General features: G+C 41.8%; 1 protein-coding gene across 1 annotated transcript in view; it reads right to left on the reverse strand.

Annotated features, from left to right (window-relative positions):
- Positions 1-22,652, reverse strand: part of LAMC1 (laminin subunit gamma 1) — a 123,532-nt gene that overhangs the window by 4,160 nt on the left and 96,720 nt on the right. Inside the window, exons 14-27 of the mRNA XM_011230607.3 lie at positions 18,332-18,577; positions 17,689-17,842; positions 16,954-17,096; positions 15,607-15,785; positions 14,810-14,966; positions 10,830-11,035; positions 10,316-10,395; positions 8,569-8,706; positions 7,889-8,033; positions 6,293-6,442; positions 5,918-6,032; positions 4,740-4,939; positions 3,303-3,461; positions 690-789 (exon numbers count right to left, since the gene is read on the reverse strand). Coding sequence (XP_011228909.3) covers positions 690-789; positions 3,303-3,461; positions 4,740-4,939; positions 5,918-6,032; positions 6,293-6,442; positions 7,889-8,033; positions 8,569-8,706; positions 10,316-10,395; positions 10,830-11,035; positions 14,810-14,966; positions 15,607-15,785; positions 16,954-17,096; positions 17,689-17,842; positions 18,332-18,577 — 2,172 coding nt within the window. The remainder of the gene's footprint in view (positions 1-689; positions 790-3,302; positions 3,462-4,739; positions 4,940-5,917; positions 6,033-6,292; positions 6,443-7,888; positions 8,034-8,568; positions 8,707-10,315; positions 10,396-10,829; positions 11,036-14,809; positions 14,967-15,606; positions 15,786-16,953; positions 17,097-17,688; positions 17,843-18,331; positions 18,578-22,652) is intronic.

The raw sequence follows: 22,652 nt of genomic DNA on the forward strand, positions 1-22,652 counted from the left end.
CCCCCCCCCCCCCCAAAAAAAAAAAAAAAAAAACACAAATAAAACACGGACCAAACCTTCAAGGCTGAATTAAAGCCGAATGCCTTGCCACCAAGCTGTACTGGCTGGAGTCTCACCACTTTATGATGGAGACTGGCGACAAAAGCTTATCTGTCCTGTAATGAAGCCTGCTTCCTACCACAATGGATTAAAAGGGCATCTCAACATGCTTGTATTTCCTTGAAAAATCAAGCTTATTCTCTTTTTTAAAAACTGTCACCTCATCAGATTCTCCTTTTAATTAGCAAATGAAAAGAATTCCAGGCAGTGAAGTCATTACCAGTGTCAGGCGTTCCTTGACTCCACCACTGAAATCCTTCCCTTTAAATCCTCTGAAGACACTTGCCAGCAGGATGAGTAAGAATAATCACGGTTCAACGTATCATAAACATCGGCCATAAATGAGCCACCCTCGCTGGCAGCCTAGCTTCCTAATTTTATAAGTCCTTGGACTGTGGTCAGATTCCAGGACTCAGATCATAGGCCATGGAAGGACCTCGTAAGTACTTGCTGAATTAATACAATTTCAAGTCACGGTTCAGTTCGCACAACAGTCACACTGTACGATCTGCTTTCTTGTCGACGTATCGGACCCCAAGAACAGCACAAAGAATGCGGAGGCTGCCTGCAATGACTGCAGAGCCACTTACCCAGCTGCTCCAGAAGGTCATTAATCAGGTGGAGGAGGCTGGTCACGGAGTTTTTGGCCTTTCTGGCATTGATCTCGGCTTCCTGAGCAGCCTGTGAAGCCTGTACCGGGAAGAGGACAGATGATAGACCAACAGTCCTGATGGCATGTCTTCACGCTCCTGAGACACTGTTTCCCTCAATCAGCCAGCAAGTCCAATTTTCAGATGCTTCCTCTTTCCTAACTTGTGAAGCTACAATCTCTCACTGTAGGGGTTTTGTTTTGGGTTTTTTGGGTTTTTTTTTGTTTTGTTTTGTTTTTTGGTCTTTCAGCGTATCTTCCTGGTGAAATGTTGCTGTTTTTAATTCCTAGAACAGCTATGAGTAGGCAGTCTGCATGCCTACACTGAATGCATCTGTATTTCAAAAAGACCAATATTATTTCCTTTTCTCACTTTCTCACTCAAGAATACATGGAAGTGGATTCGTAACCAAATTCATCAAGCAGAAACAGTTATTTTTAAGGATGAGTATAAACACTACATTTTAGAACCAAAATATGTCCTTCAGGACACTCTTAGAGACCTGATTATTAGAAATGTCCTATTCTCAGAAAAGTTTCATAATCAGGTGACACCTTATGTAACGCCCTATCCCCCTGCAAGTGCACACGCGCACACACCAAACGCTCACACACCAACCGGGGCAACACGGTTTACATTTTGTAAATCAACCAAAGGTAAATGTATTTGGGAAAATTCCATGAAACCTGAACAAATACCCCCTGTGTGAGTCATGGGAAATGACAATGGAAGAGGAAGTGTCCAAATATCAGAAAACAGATGCTCTCACAAAGAAACCCAGTCAGGACATAAATGAGCGGCTTCGAGCTCCCTACCACAAAATTGTTTTTCCTAGTTTTTGGCTCAAGACACTGCAACATTTTTGGATAGAAACAACATAAGATTTTAAAAAAAGAAAACACATGAGGAAAGAAACCTTCACAAGTAAGTGATGAACCTCTGTTGAAATCGCAGCCATTCTAACTGAGCCCTGACAGGCTTTTCTGCGCACGTCCTAGGAGAGGGTAAGTGACTTCACGAGGGCCTGCAGAGAGCAACGCTACTGCATGTAACCCGTGGGCTCCAGCCTCCTCTTCCAGAACAACCATAAGCCTTTATGCTTTTGGTGAAAAAAGTGATGTGACAGACTCCAACACTACTGGCTCAATGCTGTGTCTTTCAGGATTAACATAAACGCAAATGAGACAGGGTGTGTGAGGGTGCTTTGTGCTCCTTAGAAGTTATTTACCAAAAAGAACAAAAGGTGGATCTTCTCCCAGCCTTTGAACGGAATCCATACCCTTTTTTTGAAGCTCATCAAGAATACATTTTTCCTTCTTTCCACTGGCTCTACGTCTAACATTTCTACAACCATATTAACCATGAAATGCAGAGACCCTCAGCACACGTGGGAAATGCATATATTTTACTATATGGGAAGTTCCACTGGAGGCACACCTTGCTATAGAAAACCTAGACAGTCTGAAACAAAAGCCAAAAGCATACTAAAATAAGGTGTTTGCACAGGGACGCTTCCTGTTATCACTTCCCTAGAGTCTTCTTTACCTAGATAAACAGGGTTAGTATTTCTCCTTTCTGTCCCAAGGTGAAAATGAGCCAGAGTAAAAGGCCTGTTTTTCAGCAGGAGTGGAGGAGAAAGGGTCCCTTGCTTGTATTGAAAGTGCACAATTAAACAAGCTCATTACTGTGATTATAATCAGACTGAATTGCAAAGTTATGTTTCCACTGTGACTCCATTAAAGTCTTCTGAAAGCAAAATATAGCACACAACAGAAAAAGGCACCCTTGTTCTTCATTGGGCCACACATTCCTAAGTCAGTGTTGTCACCAACAGTGTTGTGTATACACATCCTCACAAAAGGTAAAAAAAAAAATTAAATTAGATATAAGGTTGGTTTGTTTTTGTCATCTTCAAAAATGAAACACAAGAGGGGCGCCTGGGTGGCTCAGTCGTTAAGCATCTGCCTTCGGCTCAGGGCGTGATCCCAGTGTTCTGGGATCGAGCCCCACATCAGGCTTCTCCACTAGGAGTCTACTTCTTCCTCTCCCACTCCCCCTGCTTATATTCCCTCTCTTGCTGGCTGTCTCTCTCTGTCAAATAAACAAATAGAATCTTTAAAAAAAAAAAAAAAAAAAAAGAAACACAAGAAACTGGTCTTTGCCTCTAGAAAGTAAGTTGCTGGGATAACAAGAGTAGGAAAGAAATTAACTTTTCATTGTATTCCTTTTTATTCCTTTCTGATTTCATACCACGTATGAGTCACCCATCCCAAAATACAAATACATACTTTTCAATGTCCTAAAACTTCAATGTGTAAAAAGAATGTTTTGCTTTTCATGAGAGCACCTTTGGGACAGGACAATTGTGCAACAGCCCCATAAGAGATCCAAATTCTTTGTCTTCTATGTAAGTTACTAACCCGATTCTTGGCCAGAAAACACAATAAAAAACAGAAGTCAACGTGACAGAGACTCTTCTTAACAAGATGGGGACCTTTATCAGTCAACACCCTTCGCTTTCTGCCCACAAGCGCATAGGCCCAAACTGCTTACCATCCCTGCCATCATCATATCCTGGTCGGCGTCCTCTTGTTTTCTCTTCAGTTCCTGTTCTGCTTCCTGTAGCTGTTTCAGCATACTGTTCACCTCGTTATCCAGGTCTGTAACTTCTGCAAAAGTCCTTTCGGCCTCTGCCTTGGTGCTGGTAGCGTTCTAGGCACAAGATAAAGAACTGCTAATGAAAACAAGCTTTCCTCTGTCTACAGGACGCTCCCACACCTTTTATAATCTGTAGAATGGTTCGAAAATACAATCCAGAAAGAACAGGGCAGTAAATTATACTACATGTTGACTTAGGGTATCGTTTATTTGGGTCCAAGTAACAGTAAAGAAAAGCTAGTGTTACCGCCTCATAACAGCATTTTATATTTTATAAAACACTTCCATTTGTTTCCTCTTATTTCTTATCCTTAATCCTTCTTATTCTATCATTGCCATTTGTGGGTGAGGTCACCCGGCTAGCAAAGGGTAAAACATTTAAACGGTGTAACACTTCCCACCACACGGTATTGATTAGACTATTGACTCCGATATATTTTCAATTCAAACGTAGCAGCCTTGTTCTAGCTGGCCGTTCATCACAACGTACAAAAAGACCATGATCCTGATGTAGGAGTATTTTATAAAATATAATTAATCCCAAGACCAACTGTCCTAAACAAACCAAAAATGTATGTGATTCTTGAACACATTCTCTTAGAATCCGTTCCAATCTCTCTTTTAAATAAAACAAACAGATTGACCTTTAAGTAGGAAAAAGTCAGCTTAAAGAAACTATTCTTTAAGATGACTGTAGAAAGGGGACGCCTGGGTGGCTCAGCTGGTGAAAGCATCTGCCTTCGGCTCAGGTCATGATCTCAGGGTCCTGGGATGGAGCCCCGTGTCAGACTCTGTGCTCAGTGGGGAGTCTGCTTCTCCCTCTCCAATAAATAAGTAAAATCTTTAAAAAAAAAAAAAAAAGGATGAGTAGGAAGAATCCTAGCAGTGGCAGCTAAATAAGGAGGGGCTCAGATATCACATATGCTCGAAAGAGAGGCCTGATAGTTGTGCTGACCTGGCACTCTACATAAGATTGAAACAATGTCACCTGTCCATGTCAAAGAACTGTGTTTATTTGAGAAGAGTCTGATTTTTTTGTGGAAGGCGCACTATGGGCCCATGAAGCCATGCCCCTCCTCACCACACAGACCCGCCACTGAGAAAACAGCAGAAATGTTCAAGAGCCCTTTCGATGATTTCAATGATTCTCCCTCTTCAGTCAATGTATTTACCTACTCTGCCCAGTAAAAAAAGAACGAGGACAGTTTAAGATAATCTTACTGGACTTGAGGACGAAGTCTGTGAGGGCTTTCAGGGGTCTGGAAAGAAACTGGAAAATGACTAGAGAAATACAGGAGCAAAGGCTGCTGGGCAGAAGAGTGAAGCACACACCTTCTGGACGGCGCTGGCGATCCTCTCCGCCTCATGGGCCTTGCTCTTGGCTTCGGTGGCGTCCGCGGCAGCACTGCCCAGCGCCAGCTGCACCTCCCTCGTCTTTTCATTGGCTTCGATTATGGTCTGGTTGATGGCAGGGATTCTCCTTAAAGCGTCCTCTGCGGCGGTCTTGTTATCGTTCACTCGCCTGTCGAAGTCTGAAACAAAGCAAGTTCGAGGAACGCATCTGAACTAGACTTTCCGTGAGCCAAAGCGACCCCTTTGGGGAGCTGCAGCGGGATGTTGTTTCATGAACAATGAAAGTCAGGAGAGAAACAGGAAAAACAGCACAGATAGCCATAAAAGAACGAAGCGTACAGCTTTCGATTCTTAATGAATGAACGTTTCTGGAAAGAAGTTCATTTCTGTGCAAAGCACTGAGTATGCCATTGCTGCCACGGCACCCAATATTAAAAACTGCAGATTATTCAGTGTTCACTGCGTGTTAGCTACTGAGTTAAGAGCTTTTATATGCCTGTGATGCAGGCATTGCATCATTTTTATACATGAGCACTGAAGACTAAAGAGGGAGATATGTCCACCAACGGTTCACAGAAATGAGAGGTAGAGCAGGGATTCTAACCCAACCCCACTGACCCCAGAGCCAATACAGTCAACCATTATCCTGTAAAGCTTCCATATTTACAGAGCCTACGGGTTACTTTATCAGGGGCAAGTCCAGGACTATACAATGAATTGAGCACATGTCTTTTTTCTCTTGGGTTAGGACAGAAGGCACAAAGATTGAGAAGCAATTCACAGAGAAAAATAAAGATAATCTCCATTTACCAGCATGAGCCAGCTACATAGGCATATCTAGATAACATGAGTTATTCTAGTACCAGAAAATTTCCATTTTTCTGGTTTTGTTTTCATACTGAGGTATGAAGGGGTAAAAGGACACAAGCTCTCAGATTTTCCTTTGAAATACCTCAGTATAAAAAAAAAGTAGGGTGGATATTGGGGGATGAAGTTAGTGCAGTAAAAATCATTAACTATTGAATCTTCATGATTGATCTTTCATATGGTATATGTTCTGAGAATCTCACAGTAAAAATTAAAAAACAAAAAAAAAAAGGAAATGGTCTTAGTGAAGAAAGCATAGAAATTTATGCTGTTATGTGAGCCTTTCGTACCCTTCAGGTTGTTGAGAATGTCATTGGCTTCTTGTAAGGTGTTTCGTCCCTTTTTTGCAGCTTCTTCTGCAAGAGCCTTGGCGGCATCTGCCCGGGCTAGAAGCTGGTCAGCAGTCTGCAAACACATGGCAGATCAGAGGACAAACCCTCCAAGGTGAATCCTTTCTTTCTCCTAACAGACCAGGCACCTCCCCACTGCCACCTTGACACCCGCCAGCATGGGGCAGCTAGGCCGGGGCTCCCCACAGAAGGCCGTGCTCTGAATTCCTGAGGGCCTGTTGACCCCGCACTTGGTCATGTCACAGACACAAGCTCACACTGGCACGGTTTTGGATTTTGCCTCAAGAATTGAAGCAACCTGCAAATTAACCCAACCTGCTGTTCGGTCTTTCCCTTCTCCAGAAGCTTCTTGACTTCAAGTTCCTTCCCCCTCATGTCTTCTCTGAGGTCCTCATAATCTTTCAATTTCTGGTCAATCAGACGGTCCAGATCTTCAGCTTCCTTCTTGATTTTATTAGCCTCATTCTGTGAAAAGCAAGATTGTGACATTTTAGACAAAACAATGAAACTGATGAAAAGGTAGGCTCAGTAACTCTGTAACACTTAACACTCAGACATATTTTTAAAAGAACACCACAGGTCAAAATTTTACAGACTTTTTTCCCCCTTAAATTGAAGTACACTTTACACACAGTAAACTGCACACACAGCATTTAGTGAGAGGAGCTTTGACACATATATTTCCCTGTGTAACCAACACCCCAATCAAGATACAGAATATTTCCACCCCAGGAAATTCCCTTGTATCTCTTTCCAGTTAATTTCCACACCTATCTTTTTAACAATGCAGCTGCCACTGGTCTGGTGTTTATCACCATTAGTTTTGCCTATTCTCAAATAGCAAATATGCAAGATCAGACAGTATGTACATGTCTGAAGAGATCTAACTAAACCCCAATGGTAAAAAAATCAAGTCAACGCCTCCGATGTGAGAAGTGAAACTTAATCAACTTCAAATTCAATGTGAAAAATAGAGCATTTATACAGGCCTGAAACGAAGATTCATGAGTAGAGTACAGACGCAATACAATCCTACCAACGCCCCGATATTTTAGCTGCCCAACAGCATCCTAATATAGTTTTTTCATTTAAACCACTTTTTTTTGTTTCTCTCTTGCTCTCAACCACAGAGTGCCTGGGCGTAAGGGTCTGGGTATACTGTGTCCTAATAAATACAAATATATAATAATTTGGATTTATATTAAAGACTTAGGAATGATTACTCCTATCACTAAAGTAGTCTTTGCTATTTAATGTTTCTAATCAGGGGGTTCTTGAGCTCAGTTAGTGAACATACCTGAAGCAGAACTCGACATCACCAGTGAGTCAGCCGGAGGACAGAGGAGGTCGGTACCAGTGACAGTTGCAGAGCCGTCAGAACAGCTCTCACCCCAACTGTGAGGGGTGTGTGCGTGTGCGTGTGTGTGCGTGCGTGTCTGGGGGGCGAGGGTGCGTACTACGTGTGTTTGTGTGTGTGTTATGTGCGTGTGTGTCTGGGGGGCAAGGGTGTGTTCTACGTGTGTGTGTGTGTACGTGTGCACATGTGTCTGGGGGGTTAGGGTATGTACTGTGTGTGTGTGTGCGTGTGTGTGTGTCTGGGGGGCAAGGGTGTGTACTATATGTGCGTGTGTGTCTGGGGGACAAGGGTGCGTACTCTGTGTGTGTGTGTGTGTGCGCGCATGCATGCATGTGTGTGCGCGTGTCTGGGAGGCGAAGGTGCACACTGTGTGCATGTGTGTGTGTGCACGTGTGTGTGCATGTGTGTCTGGGGGGCGAGGGTGTGTACTGTGTGTGTGCACGTGTGTGCACATGTGTGTGTATGCGTGGGTCTGGGGGGCGAGGCTGCACATGATGGATGGGTGACGGAAGCGGCAGCCAGCACCCTGTGCACACAGAGTGCCCACCCCATACCTCCAGAGCTTCCGAGTCCACGGGCGTCAGCTGGGCAACGCTGGCATAGATCTCCACCGCTTTATCTCCAGCCCTCTTGGCCTCCTCGTGTACCCGGGCAGCTTGCTTCTCCAGGTCCTGTGACATGTTCTTCGCTTGTTCATACCTAAGGAACAGAAGATTTAACGAAAAACATAGTTGTTTTTGGCATCTTAGTGTTAACCACGTTCATTCTGGTTCCAATCACTGCAACAGAATTTCCAAAACTTCAAAGAAAATGCTATTATTTAAAACCAACACAGCTGAAATTTAGATCTCACCCTGTCACTTCTATTTATATCGTATGGTTTACCACATATTACTTATTTTGGACACCTTTTAAATATCTGTAGCTCAAGTATATTTTCTCTCCTGACTCTATGATACTTTATCTCTTCTTCTTTGTTCATTTACGCAGAAATGCAAGTATCATGGCCAGTCTTGTTAACTTTCTCTGCAGTTACAGAAACTGGAAGGCATATAACCTCAGTGGCCCCACAGCCCCTGCTCTAATTACTGCACCATTTCAAAAGCACGATTAACGAAAGAAGTCTTACTGCATGAACGCATGCTCTGAACCCATCGCATTTCATTTCCCATTTAACTGGTGCTACTTGCAAGAACAACGGAAGGGCCCTAAGCCACTTTTAAATGACACTCACTTTCTATTAAGCTCTTCAATCTCAAGTGCTGTTTGATTTTCTCCTGCCAGTGTTCTCAGAAGCAGATTAAATGCTTCAGTTGATGTCTCATTAGCTGTCTTTGCCACTCTTACAATATCATCAGCTTCTTGTTTATGTCTGTATTAAGTAAAAAAAATGAAAAAAAAAAAAAGACACCATGAAACAGAACTATTTAATAGGAAAAGAAGCAGAATTTGGGTAATGCTTACCTTATTTTATACACACACACAAAAATGTGGACAGAGCTCTATAAATATTGAAAAAAATATTATAAATTTAGAATTTCACAACCATTTCAGTGGGGGCTAAGTTTATAACAGCATTCTACAATCTGAAAAAATGGTATTTTCCAAGACAGTATTTTCCAAATGACATTTTCCTATAAAGTTTACAGGGGCAAATGTCTACAGTTCTTCAAAAAATTACTTCTAAATAAAATCGATGAAGAATAATTTATCTATAAAACCACATATGCCAACAAGAACTGATCTAGACATAAATACAAACCTCAGACCTAATGTTTAATCCTCATGCTGGTTCAGTGACCACATAGTCTGGAAACAGCCTCCAACTATTCAGATTTCTCACACGCAACCTAATTACTGACCAGGAAAAGCAACCCAACACCAAATGGAAAGCAACATGTCAACAGGGAATCCAGCCAAATAATGCAAATTTCAGCTGAGAAACTGCTAAGGTTTTTTTCAGCTCTAAAATTTCATATTACAGTGTCACACTGCAGTATGCGGCCATTCCTTTTCAGTATAAGGTTTCTTTCAAAATTCATGTATGAAAGACACCAGAATCAGTTTGTTTTCAAGACCTAATTTCCCTGGGAGCTTTCCGTATGTTTTCAGCTACCTTCTTTTAATCAGAAAATCCAGCTACGAAACCATGAATGTCCTATGAACTAAATGACACAGCTCACACATTTACATTTACAAAGAATAGAAAGAGAGCACCTGTTAAAGCAAGAAGCCAAAGTAATTGCTCTGAATAATGAGGCTAAAATTCTAACGTCGGGCTTACTTATGAACCACACACCCATGAGGTCTACTAGCTGTTGTGCAATTCATTCAACAAACATTTACTGAGTACTTACTATATCCCAGACATTGTTTTAGGTATTGGAACTTTAGCAGTGAATGAAACACACAAAAACACCTGCCCTCGTGAAGTCTACATTCTAGCAACTAGTTTAACAAATTTTTTCAATTCAATGCTCTCCTACAACTCCAAGTTTTTCCTAAGAAGCTACCTTATACTTAATAATTTAAAAAATCTCAAAAAAAAAAAAGGAATTAAATGGTCTGTTTTCTTTGGCTGATTTTCAAAGGTGCTATGGGTTAGTAAACGTTTTCTATTAAAATCTGAGAGTTAAACATTTTTGTTAAAAATTTAAAAAATTAAAAAAATAATTCAACTGAGCTTTAGTTATCAACTTTTAAGGTTTTGAAATTAAAACTCTAAAAATGTTATGTTTTCTTCGAGATGTGCAAATATAATTTCCCTCCAAAGCATCATGTTCAAATATTCAAAGTAAATATTCTAATTTCAAAGGAGAGGCAAGAAAAGAGTACACACAGCCGATAACATTTCAGAAAAGAGCCGACTTCACGAAAGTGGGTTATGTGCAAAGTGTTTGTGGGTAAAGGAGGGGACAACATGTACACACTGTAAGGAAAGTTGCAGCTTAATCATGAAGACAGAGGGATCTGGAGGTTACCGTTCAGCAAGCTTTCGTGCCTCTTCTGCCAGAAGAGTCATGTTGTTTGGGTCCCCTGTAGACTCTGGCTGAGTGATTGACTGAAGAGGAAATAAACAAAGCACTAATCTCAAAGGACAGAATTATTTAAATTTAATAAAGCAAGTGTCAGAACCAAATTTGTATTAGTGTTATTTAGTAAAAAGAATGCCTCATTGATTCAAAGATCTTTTGTTAATATTAGCATCCTTGGCTACAGATTACTATTTCTATTTTCATCAAAGGATAAAGGAAGTTTAAAATGACTAGTGCCGTAGAAGGAACAAAACTAGAGGAAGGACCCAGATGTCCTTTGGTCTTTATCCAGTTTGTGTTTAATGACACCTTAAAGCAACGTGGCTTTCTTGCTCCATGTTTAGAGACAAAAAGACACAAAGACTCAATTTAGCTGAGGCATTCCGTGGACAGTAAGAGACTTGTTACAAATTACCAGGGGACTCCCGCACTCCAGCCTCAGACCTTCCCAATCACTCACCACGTTGGCAACAGCAATCTTTGCTTTCTCAAGTTCTCGGGTCGCGATTTCAATCAACTGCTCTGTGCTTTCCACCCTGGCACGTGCTTGCTCAGCCAAGTTTCCAGTCTCCTCAATGGTATTGCGGATATTCTGTAAACGGCTAATTTGGCTGGATAAGGTGTTATTCACTCTCTGGAGGCGGTCTATCAAATTCTGGTCTACATCTGCAATGGCATTACAGAAGAAAGTCCATAAATGACCTGAAGGGGAGGGGGTACATATGTCACATGAAATCCAAGGCACAACTTTATTCTTCCAAACACAGATCTTTCTGATAAGCTTTCCTTAAGCCCAACAGCAGAACTGGTCAGTTCCTACTGTGCCCTCCCCTGTTATTTTTATCACACTGGCTCTAACTGTGTGCCCGTCTGTCCCACTGGACTATGAGCTTCTCTTTCTTACTCATCACCATATGCCCAGTCTTACGCAGTGACCGGCATAGAGGAGACACCCAAGAAATGCCTGAGGAAGGAAAGCTTTGATGTTCCAGCACATGCCAGATTTAATCATAAAAATACAATGTTATTGAAAGCACTATCAGCCCTGACAGCTGGATATTTTTCTATACTAGGAAAAAACGAGGTTCAAAACAGATGTTGAAGTATGGCAAATTAAATTCATTTTGTATTTTAAACTAAATATAAAACTAAATACAGACTCTTGCTGCCCCCTCCCACCCCCTGGCAGAGCCAGGTAATTTCTTTTATACTGAGTTTTGCTTTTGAAGAGTTCTTCAAATTGTTCTTTACTGATTATTCCCATTCAACTTAAATCTCATACCTGGGTCTTAATAAATAAAAAGATAAATATATACCTGTATAAATATAATTCTGTCATCATTAAAATTCTTACATGTCATGAGGGTATATTAATATACAAGAACCATTAAGTCCTATTCAAAATTGATCAGTTCTTATTTCAGCAAAATGCTCAGAGTTGGTGTCTAAATTTTCCAAGGAACGTGAAAAAGATGAGAGGTCAAAATTAAGATCAATAAAGATGAATATAGGTTTGGAAAATAACATCTTGTAAACAGGGCCACCAAATACACATGAAAAGTTGGCACAGTGTGAAACTCGCCTAAGTATACACAGAGCCCTGCTTGAATGATTAGACAATTCTTTTATAATCTAAAGATTTTTAAGAAAATAACAAAAGACCAAAAAAAAGTTGAAATTGTAGAAAATCATTTAGACTCAGGAAGCATAACCAGCCACTGAAGTTATAAAAGCCCCTTTCCTTTAGACCTTCAGGAATGTAACAGATACCAATCTCTCTGGCCAGCTCTTTAGAGAAACGTCAGTAACTGAAAAGAGAATAGATAATCTAACTGGTAGGATCACTTCAAATGCCTTCAAATTGCAAAACCTAACTGCACCATATAATCTCCTTTTAAAGCTGCAGAATAAACACAGGGTTAACCTACAAATAAATACTCAGGGATAGTTTGAAAGCATAAATCATTGTGGAGATATTCTTACTCTTGGCTAGTTTGAACCCAAGTAAGAAAGGTCAGCCAGGAACTCCACGAATCAAGTCTTAGTGGGAGTAGACTTTAACCCTAGCCTCACTATGGTGGCTCCCCGAGCTATGAGAAGCAGCAGCCCATTATGTTTCTGCCTTTCAAGTGGCTCAAGTGGAGGTATGACATCCATGGCTTTTATCAAAGCTTCTGTCCAACAGAATCACCTGCTTGGGTAGAGGAAAGCAGGTTGTCATTATGGCCAGAGGAAGCTAGACGTAGCCGGGGCCGCACCAAGACCTGGAACAGTGCTGGCTGACCTCCCTTTCTGGCCTCTTGACTATTCCCATGTGCTCATGGTGTGGCCACCACAGCTGCGTGCCAGACCCCAGCTCTCGGGGGAACTGAGCAGCACTTAAAGATAACCCCACATTTGATTCTTCAATGTTTATGGCAGGACAAATGTGAATTTGTTGTTACAAGAGAATACATTTATGGAAAACTGTGTGTCAAAAGTTTCTGCCAATAAATGAACATTCTAAAAAAAAACAACACTTGTGTTTATACAGGACAGGAAACATTTAAATTCTTCTTAATCTATGTTTAACACTTAAAATGTAACAACAACACAAAAGACAAACACACAACTAAGGTTAACATAAACTATTGACCACTCACTTTATTTTTCAACTTCTAAAAATTTACCTTATAAACCAATTTCTGGACTCTCATATAAAAATGAAACAAACTGGCTAAAACCAGATGCATCTCATTACTTCCTTATTTACTTCAATAATTTAATAAAATCAAAATTATATATATATATATCAACAATAAGATATTTACAATAAGGATATCTACAATAAGAAATAAGTAATATATTTAATTTTTGTTGACCTATACTCTGACAGGAAGACCTCTCTAGCTTCAAATGGGTAGATTCATAAACTCAATAAAGAGGTCAGTCATTGTGGTCCCAAGTGTCCTGAAGTTAATGAACAATTACTATGAGTATCTGTGAACACCTGTATCTCACTGATGGAAAGCCCCTAAACAAAAGGGACCTCAGCCAGATGGTGAGAACTTCGATAGAAGGAGCACAGTCTTATTTATCTTTTCATTATCGGTGTTTAGCACAATGCCTCAGTATACTATAGGCACTCAGTAAGTGTAGAAAAGGATATGTCCACATTTAGAAAAAAAGCTTAATTCAGAGCAAATAATAAAAATAAAATGTTAAAGTGATTTTAGGGGTGCCTGGGTGGCTCCATCGGTTGAGTGTCCGACTCGATTTTGGCTCAGGTCATGATCTAGTGAGATGGAGCCCCTTGTCAGGCTCCGCACTCAGCGGGGACTCTGCTGGAGATTCTCTCTCTCCCCTCCTCTGCCCCTCCCCCTACTCACTCGCTCTTGCTCTCTCTCAAATAAATAAATATTTTTTTTAAAAGTGATTTAAAAAGCAAGTATATAATTTAAAATAACTTTTTCTTACTTTCAAAGTTTTACAAACTCAGGTTCCTTTAAAGTTAATAAAGTATTTTAAAATAAGCTGTTTTCTAAATGTTAAGCCAACTCCTCCTCTGCTTGTCACCAGTCTCATCGGATAATGCTCAGAGGAGCAACATAACTGCAAAGGACATTAAATATGCACATAATATAAAATATACACTTTTACATGATGTGACTAGCACATCTATTCACTTATTAAATAGGATATTTCATAAGTAGGGACTAATTTCTAATCTTTCATAAATACCAGGTATTACATATTTAGTATCTAGCTGTTCAGTCAATACTTGAAGACTACAATTTTTCCTTATGAGGGTCCTTTCTAAAGGACATAAAGCAGTGTGTAAAATAAGTTCTCACTCACTAGACTGACAGAAAAATCCAAGTTCAAATTTTCTACTTAAAATAATGAGCACCCAAAATGCATACCTTCATGATTTTTAAAAACTGTTTTAAAACACTACTTGTAATGGAACAGATTTATACAACACTTGGAATTTGAGTATTTAATAGTTTTTGTGTGTTGGGAGAATTACTTTTGCTTATTGTATCTTAAAACCAGTTCTTGTATTTTCACACATTGTTTAAAAAAATTCAGATTCTGGGGTGCCTGGGTGGCACAGCGGTTAAGCGTCTGCCTTCGGCTCAGGGCGTGATCCCGGAGTTATGGGATCGAGCCCCACATCAGGCTCCTCCGCTGTGAGCCTGCTTCTTCCTCTCCCACTCCCCCTGCTTGTGTTCCCTCTCTCGCTGGCTGTCTCTATCTCTGTCAAATAAATAAATAAAATCTTTAAAAAAAAATAAAAAATAAAAAAATAAAAAAAAATTTAAAAAAAATTCAGATTCTACAAGGAGTTTAAAAATTGAGGAAGAATTTTATAAAGTCATACTAAATAACCTTGAACTAGGAGGCGTGTCTAAAGACTAGGCCACCTGGCCGAAGTTACCCGCTGTTTAACATGTATACCTTTGACATCCTGGGCCTCTCGAAGGAGGTCCATAACTTCTCTCTCTGCTTCCTTTAGTCTGTCCTCAAAGGCTTGATCTGTCACCACCTCTTCCCCAGTTCCAAGGTTTGCTATGAGGTTCTCTAATTCCTGGAGTTTCACTCGATGATCAGCAACCTGAACGTAATGAAGGAAGAAAAGGGAAAGGCAGCGTGCACAAATATTCCTGAAGAACTCAGCTGTACTTCCTGCAGGAATGACCATCAAAGGGGCGCTCACTCTATCAAACATGCAGGTCTAGACACTGCATGTATCTCTACTTTTAAACAGACAACATGGGTAGTTTTTCTTTATTTCTCTGGCTTCAAGAGAAAAACTATCAAGCCCATTCCTTTGACATTAAACACTACATGTTGAAGATTCTCCACTTCTGACCTCTCCCTTGCATTTTAGATTGCTTTCCTGATATCTCCACTCAACTCTCCGATGGGTATCTCAAGTCAACATTCAAAACTGTACTCTTGATTTTCTTCCCTTAAATCTGTCCGCCTGAGTCATCTCCATTTTAAGAAACAATGCCTCCTGCTACCTTAACCAAAAAACCCAAGATGCACCCTTGGTGATTCTCTTTCCCTCTCCTTGCCCCCTCTAATGCCCTGCCCCCCAAACACACGTCCTTATTTAATTCAATCCAGGCTTGCCCTTTTGCCCCACTCCTAACCATCATTTGTCCTCTAGAGCTCAGTGCACAGGAAGTACTCAATGTCTACTGAATGAATGAATGAATGAATGAGCGAATGCCCTCTTGACAGCTTACCTTATCCTTTACCAGCCGGTAACATGCTGGACACTCCTGGCAGCCAGGCCAAGACCGATTGTAGAAATAGTTCTCTTCACACTGGTCACAGCGATTTCCCACAAAACCCTGTTTACATTCACATCGACCATCATCTTTGCACTGGAGTGAGAGAGATCCCTCAGAATGACAGTCACAGGCTGCAGAAAAAAGTAAAAAGAGTCTATGATAGAGAAAGGAAGAAGAGTGCATTGTCTTTTAACTCAGATTAATACCAATAAGCAGATGGTACTTTCATTATACGTGGATTTTTTTTTTTTTTGGAAAACCAGGCCAAATTTTGAGAATCTGAATGCTTACATCTGCTCAGTAGAGAAAACAAAAAATTTTAAAGCAAAAGTGAGTTTTAGGGGCGCCTGGGTGGCAGCGTTGTTAAGCGTCTGCCTACGGCTCAGGGCGTGATCCCGGCATTACAGGATCGAGCCCCACATCAGGCTCCTTTGCTATGAGCCTGCTTCTTCCTTTCCCACTCCCCCTGCTTGTGTTCTCTCTCTCACTGTCTCTATCTCTGTCAAATAAATAAATAAAAAATATTTTTTAAAAAAAAGTGAGTTTTAAAGAACAATGTGTATCATCCCTCAGAGGGGACACATTTCATGTTACTTAGTGATTATAGAAATCAGCCTATTAAACTAATCAGTGCCCTTTCATGCACTTCGAGAATTCTTCTCTACCTTCATCTCTCTGCTTTTAATATTTCTCTCACTAAGGAACTAGAAAACCCAAATGCTAATACATATTTTGCATTATTTTATAGTTTGTTTACTCACTTTGTTCTCTAAACTGGGTCAATGATTTATGCTACATTCCACAGGAGAAATGAAGGAATTCAAAAAGCAAAACACCCAACTGTTCTGAGGTCTAATTCCAGGCAAGTGTTTACGCCAAGGAGAAGCAGATGTGTAAATGTAACCGTACCAAAAGGGCCCCAAGGGGGGGAAGCAACTGCAGCCGGTGAGCCAACCAACAAGTAAGTTGTGAGCAGAGTCTCTCACTGTCTCATTATCTGCTCTGAGAATGTGATCAGTAAAAACGTTTCATTAAGCACAGTGGGAAAGTCTGGTAATCAAAGGGAGACCTTCCTTGGAAAGACTGAAGACTGGAAAAAGAATCAGAAACACGATACACGAAGACGTAAATCAGGTGGCTGCAAAGGAGCTAGAGAAGCTCTCAATCCCCAGTTTTAGAAAAGGAGACTATTCACCGGCTAAAGCGTCTGTGATGACTTAGGTACAGCCCTGACTGTCCAAGTCTGTGGTTCTAACTGGAATAGGAAAGATGCAGAGTTCTATGCTCCCAACTCCTTACGTTTGCAGCCTTCGGGTCCAAACCCAAAGTGGTTGACCTCACAGCGCTCACAGTGCTGGCCCGTGACGCCAGGCTGGCACTCACACTGGCCAGTGCGGATGTCACACTGTCCACTGGTAGAACCCAACGCATGGCAGTCACACCTGAAAATGAACACGTGACACGTCTCCAGTAAGAAACACAGACTCTAAGCAAACCTTTCCCCCGACCCCCGTATTAGAAAACAGAATCTAAAGGGCTATTAAAACAAAATGCTAAGGGTTATTAAGCACCTGAGGTTCAAGTAATTTTCAGGAGTTCCACTCAGAACCTCTTTCTCTAACCTCTCCCACAAACACGGTTATTCCACTCCTGAAACCACTACAAAGGGGCTCTCCAACCTGGCACCACCTCAGTGCTGACCTGGAGCTTTGAAAATAGAAATTCTCAGGCTGCAAGCCCCCGAGGATCTGACTTGGAGCGTCTCACAAACCACCTCATAATGTGTCGTGTTTGAAGGTTGCTCGGGTGACTCTGACACAGCTAGAGCAGCTCCATTCCACTCCCCTCCCCCAGCAGCCTCAGTACCACGGTCCAGTACTGCCACTAAGCGTGTTTTGCCTGAATGAGGCACTCAAATAACTCCTGAACAAAATCAAGGCTACCGTTACTGGTAACTCATAAAATCCATCTCTCACCCAAAAAAAAAAAAAAAAAAGCACAGATTACTGCCAGCAACGGCACCTGGCGTCTCACCTCTCACAGCCCTGCCCACTCTGCAGGTTGTAGAATCCAGGGTCACAGGCTCCACAGTCCCGGCCGGTCACGTGGGGCAGACATTCGCACTGCCCGGTCACAGGGTTACAGCCGCTCTGCTGCTTCGCGGTTCCGTAGGGACTGCACGCACAGGCTAGGGTGGGGACATGGAGACAGCAAGAGATGCGAATCACCTGAGAGAAGTACTAACATATAAACCATACACGCAGATTCCTCAGACTTAAGCTGATTAGTGCCGTAGCCACTAGTGTCCTGTGGCTTCTGAGCGCTTGCAACGTGGCTGGTCTCAAGATGTGCTGTGAATATGAAACACACACTGGATTTTGAAGGCTTGGTGTGGAAAACACAGAACACAGATCTCAATAATTTTTAACTGATTACTCACTGAAGTGATAATATGGTAGATGTATTAGGGTAAATATATGATTGAAATCAATTTCACCTATTTATCTTTATTTTAATGTGTCTTTGAGAAAAATTACACAAGTGGTTCATACTACATTTCTATGGAACAGTGCTGAGTTAGACCAAACATCTGTAAATATTTAAAGAGAGACCACACGATGAATTCTCAGAATTAATGAGTACAACTGTGACAGAACCTGGCCAATGGCTAGATTACCTTTGCATTTGTCTGCTGGATTGGGAGCCAGGGGATTTCCAAAAAATCCATCTTTGCATCGGTCACAGTAGAAGCCAGCAGTGTTATAGATGCATTTCAGGCATTCTCCTGTCAAGCGATTGCAATTTCCAACCGCATTGGGGTCGATGTTGTCATTGCATTGACAAAGGCGGCAAAGTCTCACAGGGCCGTTTTCACCCAGAGGGTCTCCAAAGTAGCCATCATCACAGAGCTCACACCTTTTACCTGCACATGAGACAATCTGATGTTATGAAGGAAAGGCCTCACACATTCCTGTTGCTACTGGACACAACAGTCTGGTTACAAAGGGTCTAGGGGAACCATCACATGTGAGGCAACATGCCACAGCGGCACCAGCCCAGGAGAGCAGAGAACCTGGGCTGCAGTCCTGGCACTGTGCCAGAGAAGCGGAGGGACTCTGGGCACATCTCCATTTTGTCATTAGAAAGAGAGCGCCTGTTTGCCTACTGCACTTCAATTGTCCTGAGGATTAACTGACATCCTGCATTAAAAGCCCTTTGTAAATGAGTCAGGCTCAGGGTTTATTAACCTCTCCAGTCCCAGGGGATGGCACATTCATATGTTTGTTTTGGTTTATGATATTTAAAAAGATGAAGTGCCACTCAGTGCCCTAAGTTTCCTATACAACAGAATAAGCAGGACAATCTTCCTAGAAAAGGCATGTGCTAATCCTTATTTGAGCTCTGTCAACTAGGACAGAGTCAGAGAGCATCTTAGAAGAGAACTTAGAGATTGTCATTTGTCTCCGGCTTGTATTATAGCTAAGGGACTAGAAAGGTTAAATAACTTGTCCACAACCAAACAGTTAGAATCCAGGACTCTTTCCGCATTCTCACTGCTCCTCCTCTTTCTTTTTCCACTTTCCCATCATTATTAGCTCAAGTTGGAATCTTGACATCTTTGTAGCTTATAGGGGCTTAATTAGCCTAAGCTTTCTGGAGAAATAAAGGTTTGCTCATTTACTCGTTTAATGAACATTTGCTGAGCATCTATTATACATAGGCACTGTTCTAGGTTGTCAGGATGATGGAGTGAACAAGGTAGACAAGAACTCCACTCTCATGAAGCTCACGCTATAGTTGGGGCAGACCAATCCACAGACATATAAAAAGAAAAGATTATTGCAGTTGGGATAAGTATAAAAAATTAAAACAGAGCAACATGATAGAGTGGCAGGTAAGGGTTACTTCAGATTGGGTATTTAGAGAAAACTCTGTAAAAAGGAGGTATCTGGGATGACAATGGAAAGGCAGGGAAAAAAAGCCATGATAACATCCAAGGAAATGTTTCAGAAAAACAAGATGAACTTATGGAAGTAGTAAGAGCCAATCACGTAGGTCACAGTAAAAAAATCTGGTTTACATTAAAGTGAAATAAGGTGATATTAGGTTTTTAAAGTGATATGCTTGATTTACATTTTTTTTAAAGATTTTATTTATTTATCTGAGAGAGAGAGAACGAGTGGGGGGCAGAGGCAAAAGCAGACTCCCTGCTGAGTGCAGAACCTTGACACAGGGCTTCATCCCAGAACCCCAAGATCATGACCTGAAACAAAGTCAGATGCTTAACTGACTGAGCCACCCAGGTGCCCCTAATTTACGTTTTAAAAGGATTATCCTGGCTGCTGTGTGAGAATAGACTGCAGGGAGACCAATCAGGAAGCTATTCTAGGTGAGAGACCACAGTGGTGTGGACCAGGGTGGCGGCAGTGGAGGCAGTGAAAAGCAGTGAGATGTGAGATGGAGTCCATCACACAGGCTGGCTGACTGCTTCCAGGAAATGAAAGAAAGAAGAATAAAGGACTAGCCTAGGATTTTAGCTTGAGCAACTAGGTGGATGGTCGTATTTTCACTGAGATGAACAAGACTGGGGAAGGACAGGATTGGGGTTGGAGAAAAAGAGAAGAAATCAAAGATTTAGCTTGGATTTACTTAAATTTGAGATGCCTTTAGCCATCTGACTCAAGAACAAAGCAGAAAATAATACAAACACATTCAAATTAGCAAGACCTGAAGAGAGTTATAATAAGGATACTATTTATACAAGTGTGGGCAAGGTGTGAGCAATCCCAGGGGACAGTGAAGCACCGGGGTAGTGACTGTGGGGCTCTATTACCTAGGCCTCAGGGGCTGGGTGGAGGGAGCAGTTAACCGGAACCTCACATGAGAAAGGGCTGTTTGCAGAAGGCTAGCTGTCAGGAGCTGAGAACCTTGATGAAGGTCACCAAGCCACAAGGACCCCTCAGAGAGGGGACCTTGGACTAAATACTCTGCCCCACCCTCTTTCCTCTCTCTGATCTCCTATAGGTGCTTCCTGCTGCCTGAACACAAATGGAGGGCCCATGTGATATAGTCCTGTTGGGGTGGAGAGAAATGAAGAAAAGATGTTAAAGTGCAAATGGAAGCTTCCAGCCCACCAGCCAAGTGGAGATGGCAAGTAGGTAGCCGGCGCTTGGGAGAGAGCGTGGTCGCAACCCAAGATGCAGATCTTTCAGTAGGCACAGAAAGGCTGTTGAAGCTAGAAGACGAGATTTGTTCACCTGAGTGGAGAATACAGATAAAGTTGACATGGAAGTCTCAGGCTGAGAATCAGAAGTGATGAAAGGAGCCTCAAGAGAAGAAGGAAGGAAGGAGACCCAAAAGAGGGCAGTGTCCCCAAAGGCGAGAGAAGAAACGTCTGCAGCGGAGTGAGCAGCCACCAGTGTCCTGCGTTGCTGAGAGACCAGGTCAGAGGAGGGCTGAAAACTGACCCCCGCATTTGGCAAATGGAGACCACTGGTGAGGTGAACAGAATCTGCGGCTGGGGGCAGGCCAGAAGAGGAAGAAACAGGATGCTACGGGCCCTTAACAGTTACCAGCCCCTCACCCAAGATCCTTCTCCAGACCAGGATTAGGACAGCATGTCCTTTTCATCAGATCATCTGGCCATTCTAGATATGATCTATATTTAGAATGCCTTGAAGCCTGTTTTGAATAAAATAATTTTTTTTAAAAATCTGGTAGAAAACCTAAAACAGAGCTGCATGGGAGCCCATGGAAAGCTTTCAGGCCAAAATATCTTCTGGCAACAACAGCTAACCTATCCTTTTGTCTCAGAGTCCTTGGTAGGTTCAAGTCCTGAATGTACTATTTACATGACTTTGGGCAAGTTAGGTACATTTTTTTGCCTTAGCTTTACTTACATCCCCTCCTCACCCCAGGGGAGGTGTTGTTCGTTCTCCTCTAGCCCTCTTATATGCATTCCTTTACCTGTACTAACCACACTGTCTTACAATTATCTGTGTTTCCCTCTGTACTTTTAGCCCCTGAAGAGTAGGGACCATTCCTTATTCATCTTTGCATTCCCAAAGTCAGGTACTCAAATAAATGGATGAAAAAAAGAGTATCATCATCATTATTATTAATTTACCTCACAAGATCATTTTAAAGATCAAATGTGAAGCATACCACGTGTGAAGAGCTCAGAGACTATAGGCAGTTATTCCTGTTCTTCAGTGGTCTTCTAAATGAGGAACGTCTATTCATTATCCAAAAAATATTTGCGTTCATCCAACAAGCATACATGTCAGGTGTTATTCTGGGTGTTAGGAATACAAAAGTCAATAGAACAGACAAAAGTCCCTACTGTCATGGAGCTTAACAGGGGTTAGGAGGGGGAAGATGGACAATAAACAAATGAATAAACAGAAAAACATCAAGTGGTTAAAAGTGTTATGAAAACAAGAAAGCAGGATATAGGACTAACGAGTGATGGCATCATCTTTCACAGGGTCTATGCTGTTTTTCACAGGACCTCTACACCCTAGTTAACATCTGCAAGCATACAGCTCACTCCCTTCAAGTCAGGGGATACCTAACAAAACAGATATATCTCACAAGTCTTGTGTGAGAAGCATCTGGCTACAGACTGACAAGTTTACAACATTCTGCAAGGTCTCCTACAGTACCCTCCATCTCTCCATTATGTATCCCAAGTGGTCTCAACTCACCACTTGTATTATTCAGCACAGCCGCGAGGACATTTCCAATGCTCAACCTAGTCTTATGCTTGCAGTCTACCCGATGGAACAACAGAATGAGCAAAGGGATCGCTCATCAAAACGTCCTGTTAAGCACACCTAAGAGTAGGTTCTGCAAGGGGGATGCTTGCTATATGCGACGGCAGCAGAGTGAAAAAGGGTCCTCAAAACCTGAGGTAGTAGTGTAGGGCGGGTTCACTGAGGAAAGCCGTCCTGGGGAGGGGAGGTTTCGAACCAACTCCACGGTAAAGAGAGGAGCTG

This window comes from Ailuropoda melanoleuca, chromosome 8 (genome assembly GCF_002007445.2).
Source record: "Ailuropoda melanoleuca isolate Jingjing chromosome 8, ASM200744v2, whole genome shotgun sequence".
NCBI lineage: Eukaryota > Metazoa > Chordata > Mammalia > Carnivora > Ursidae > Ailuropoda > Ailuropoda melanoleuca.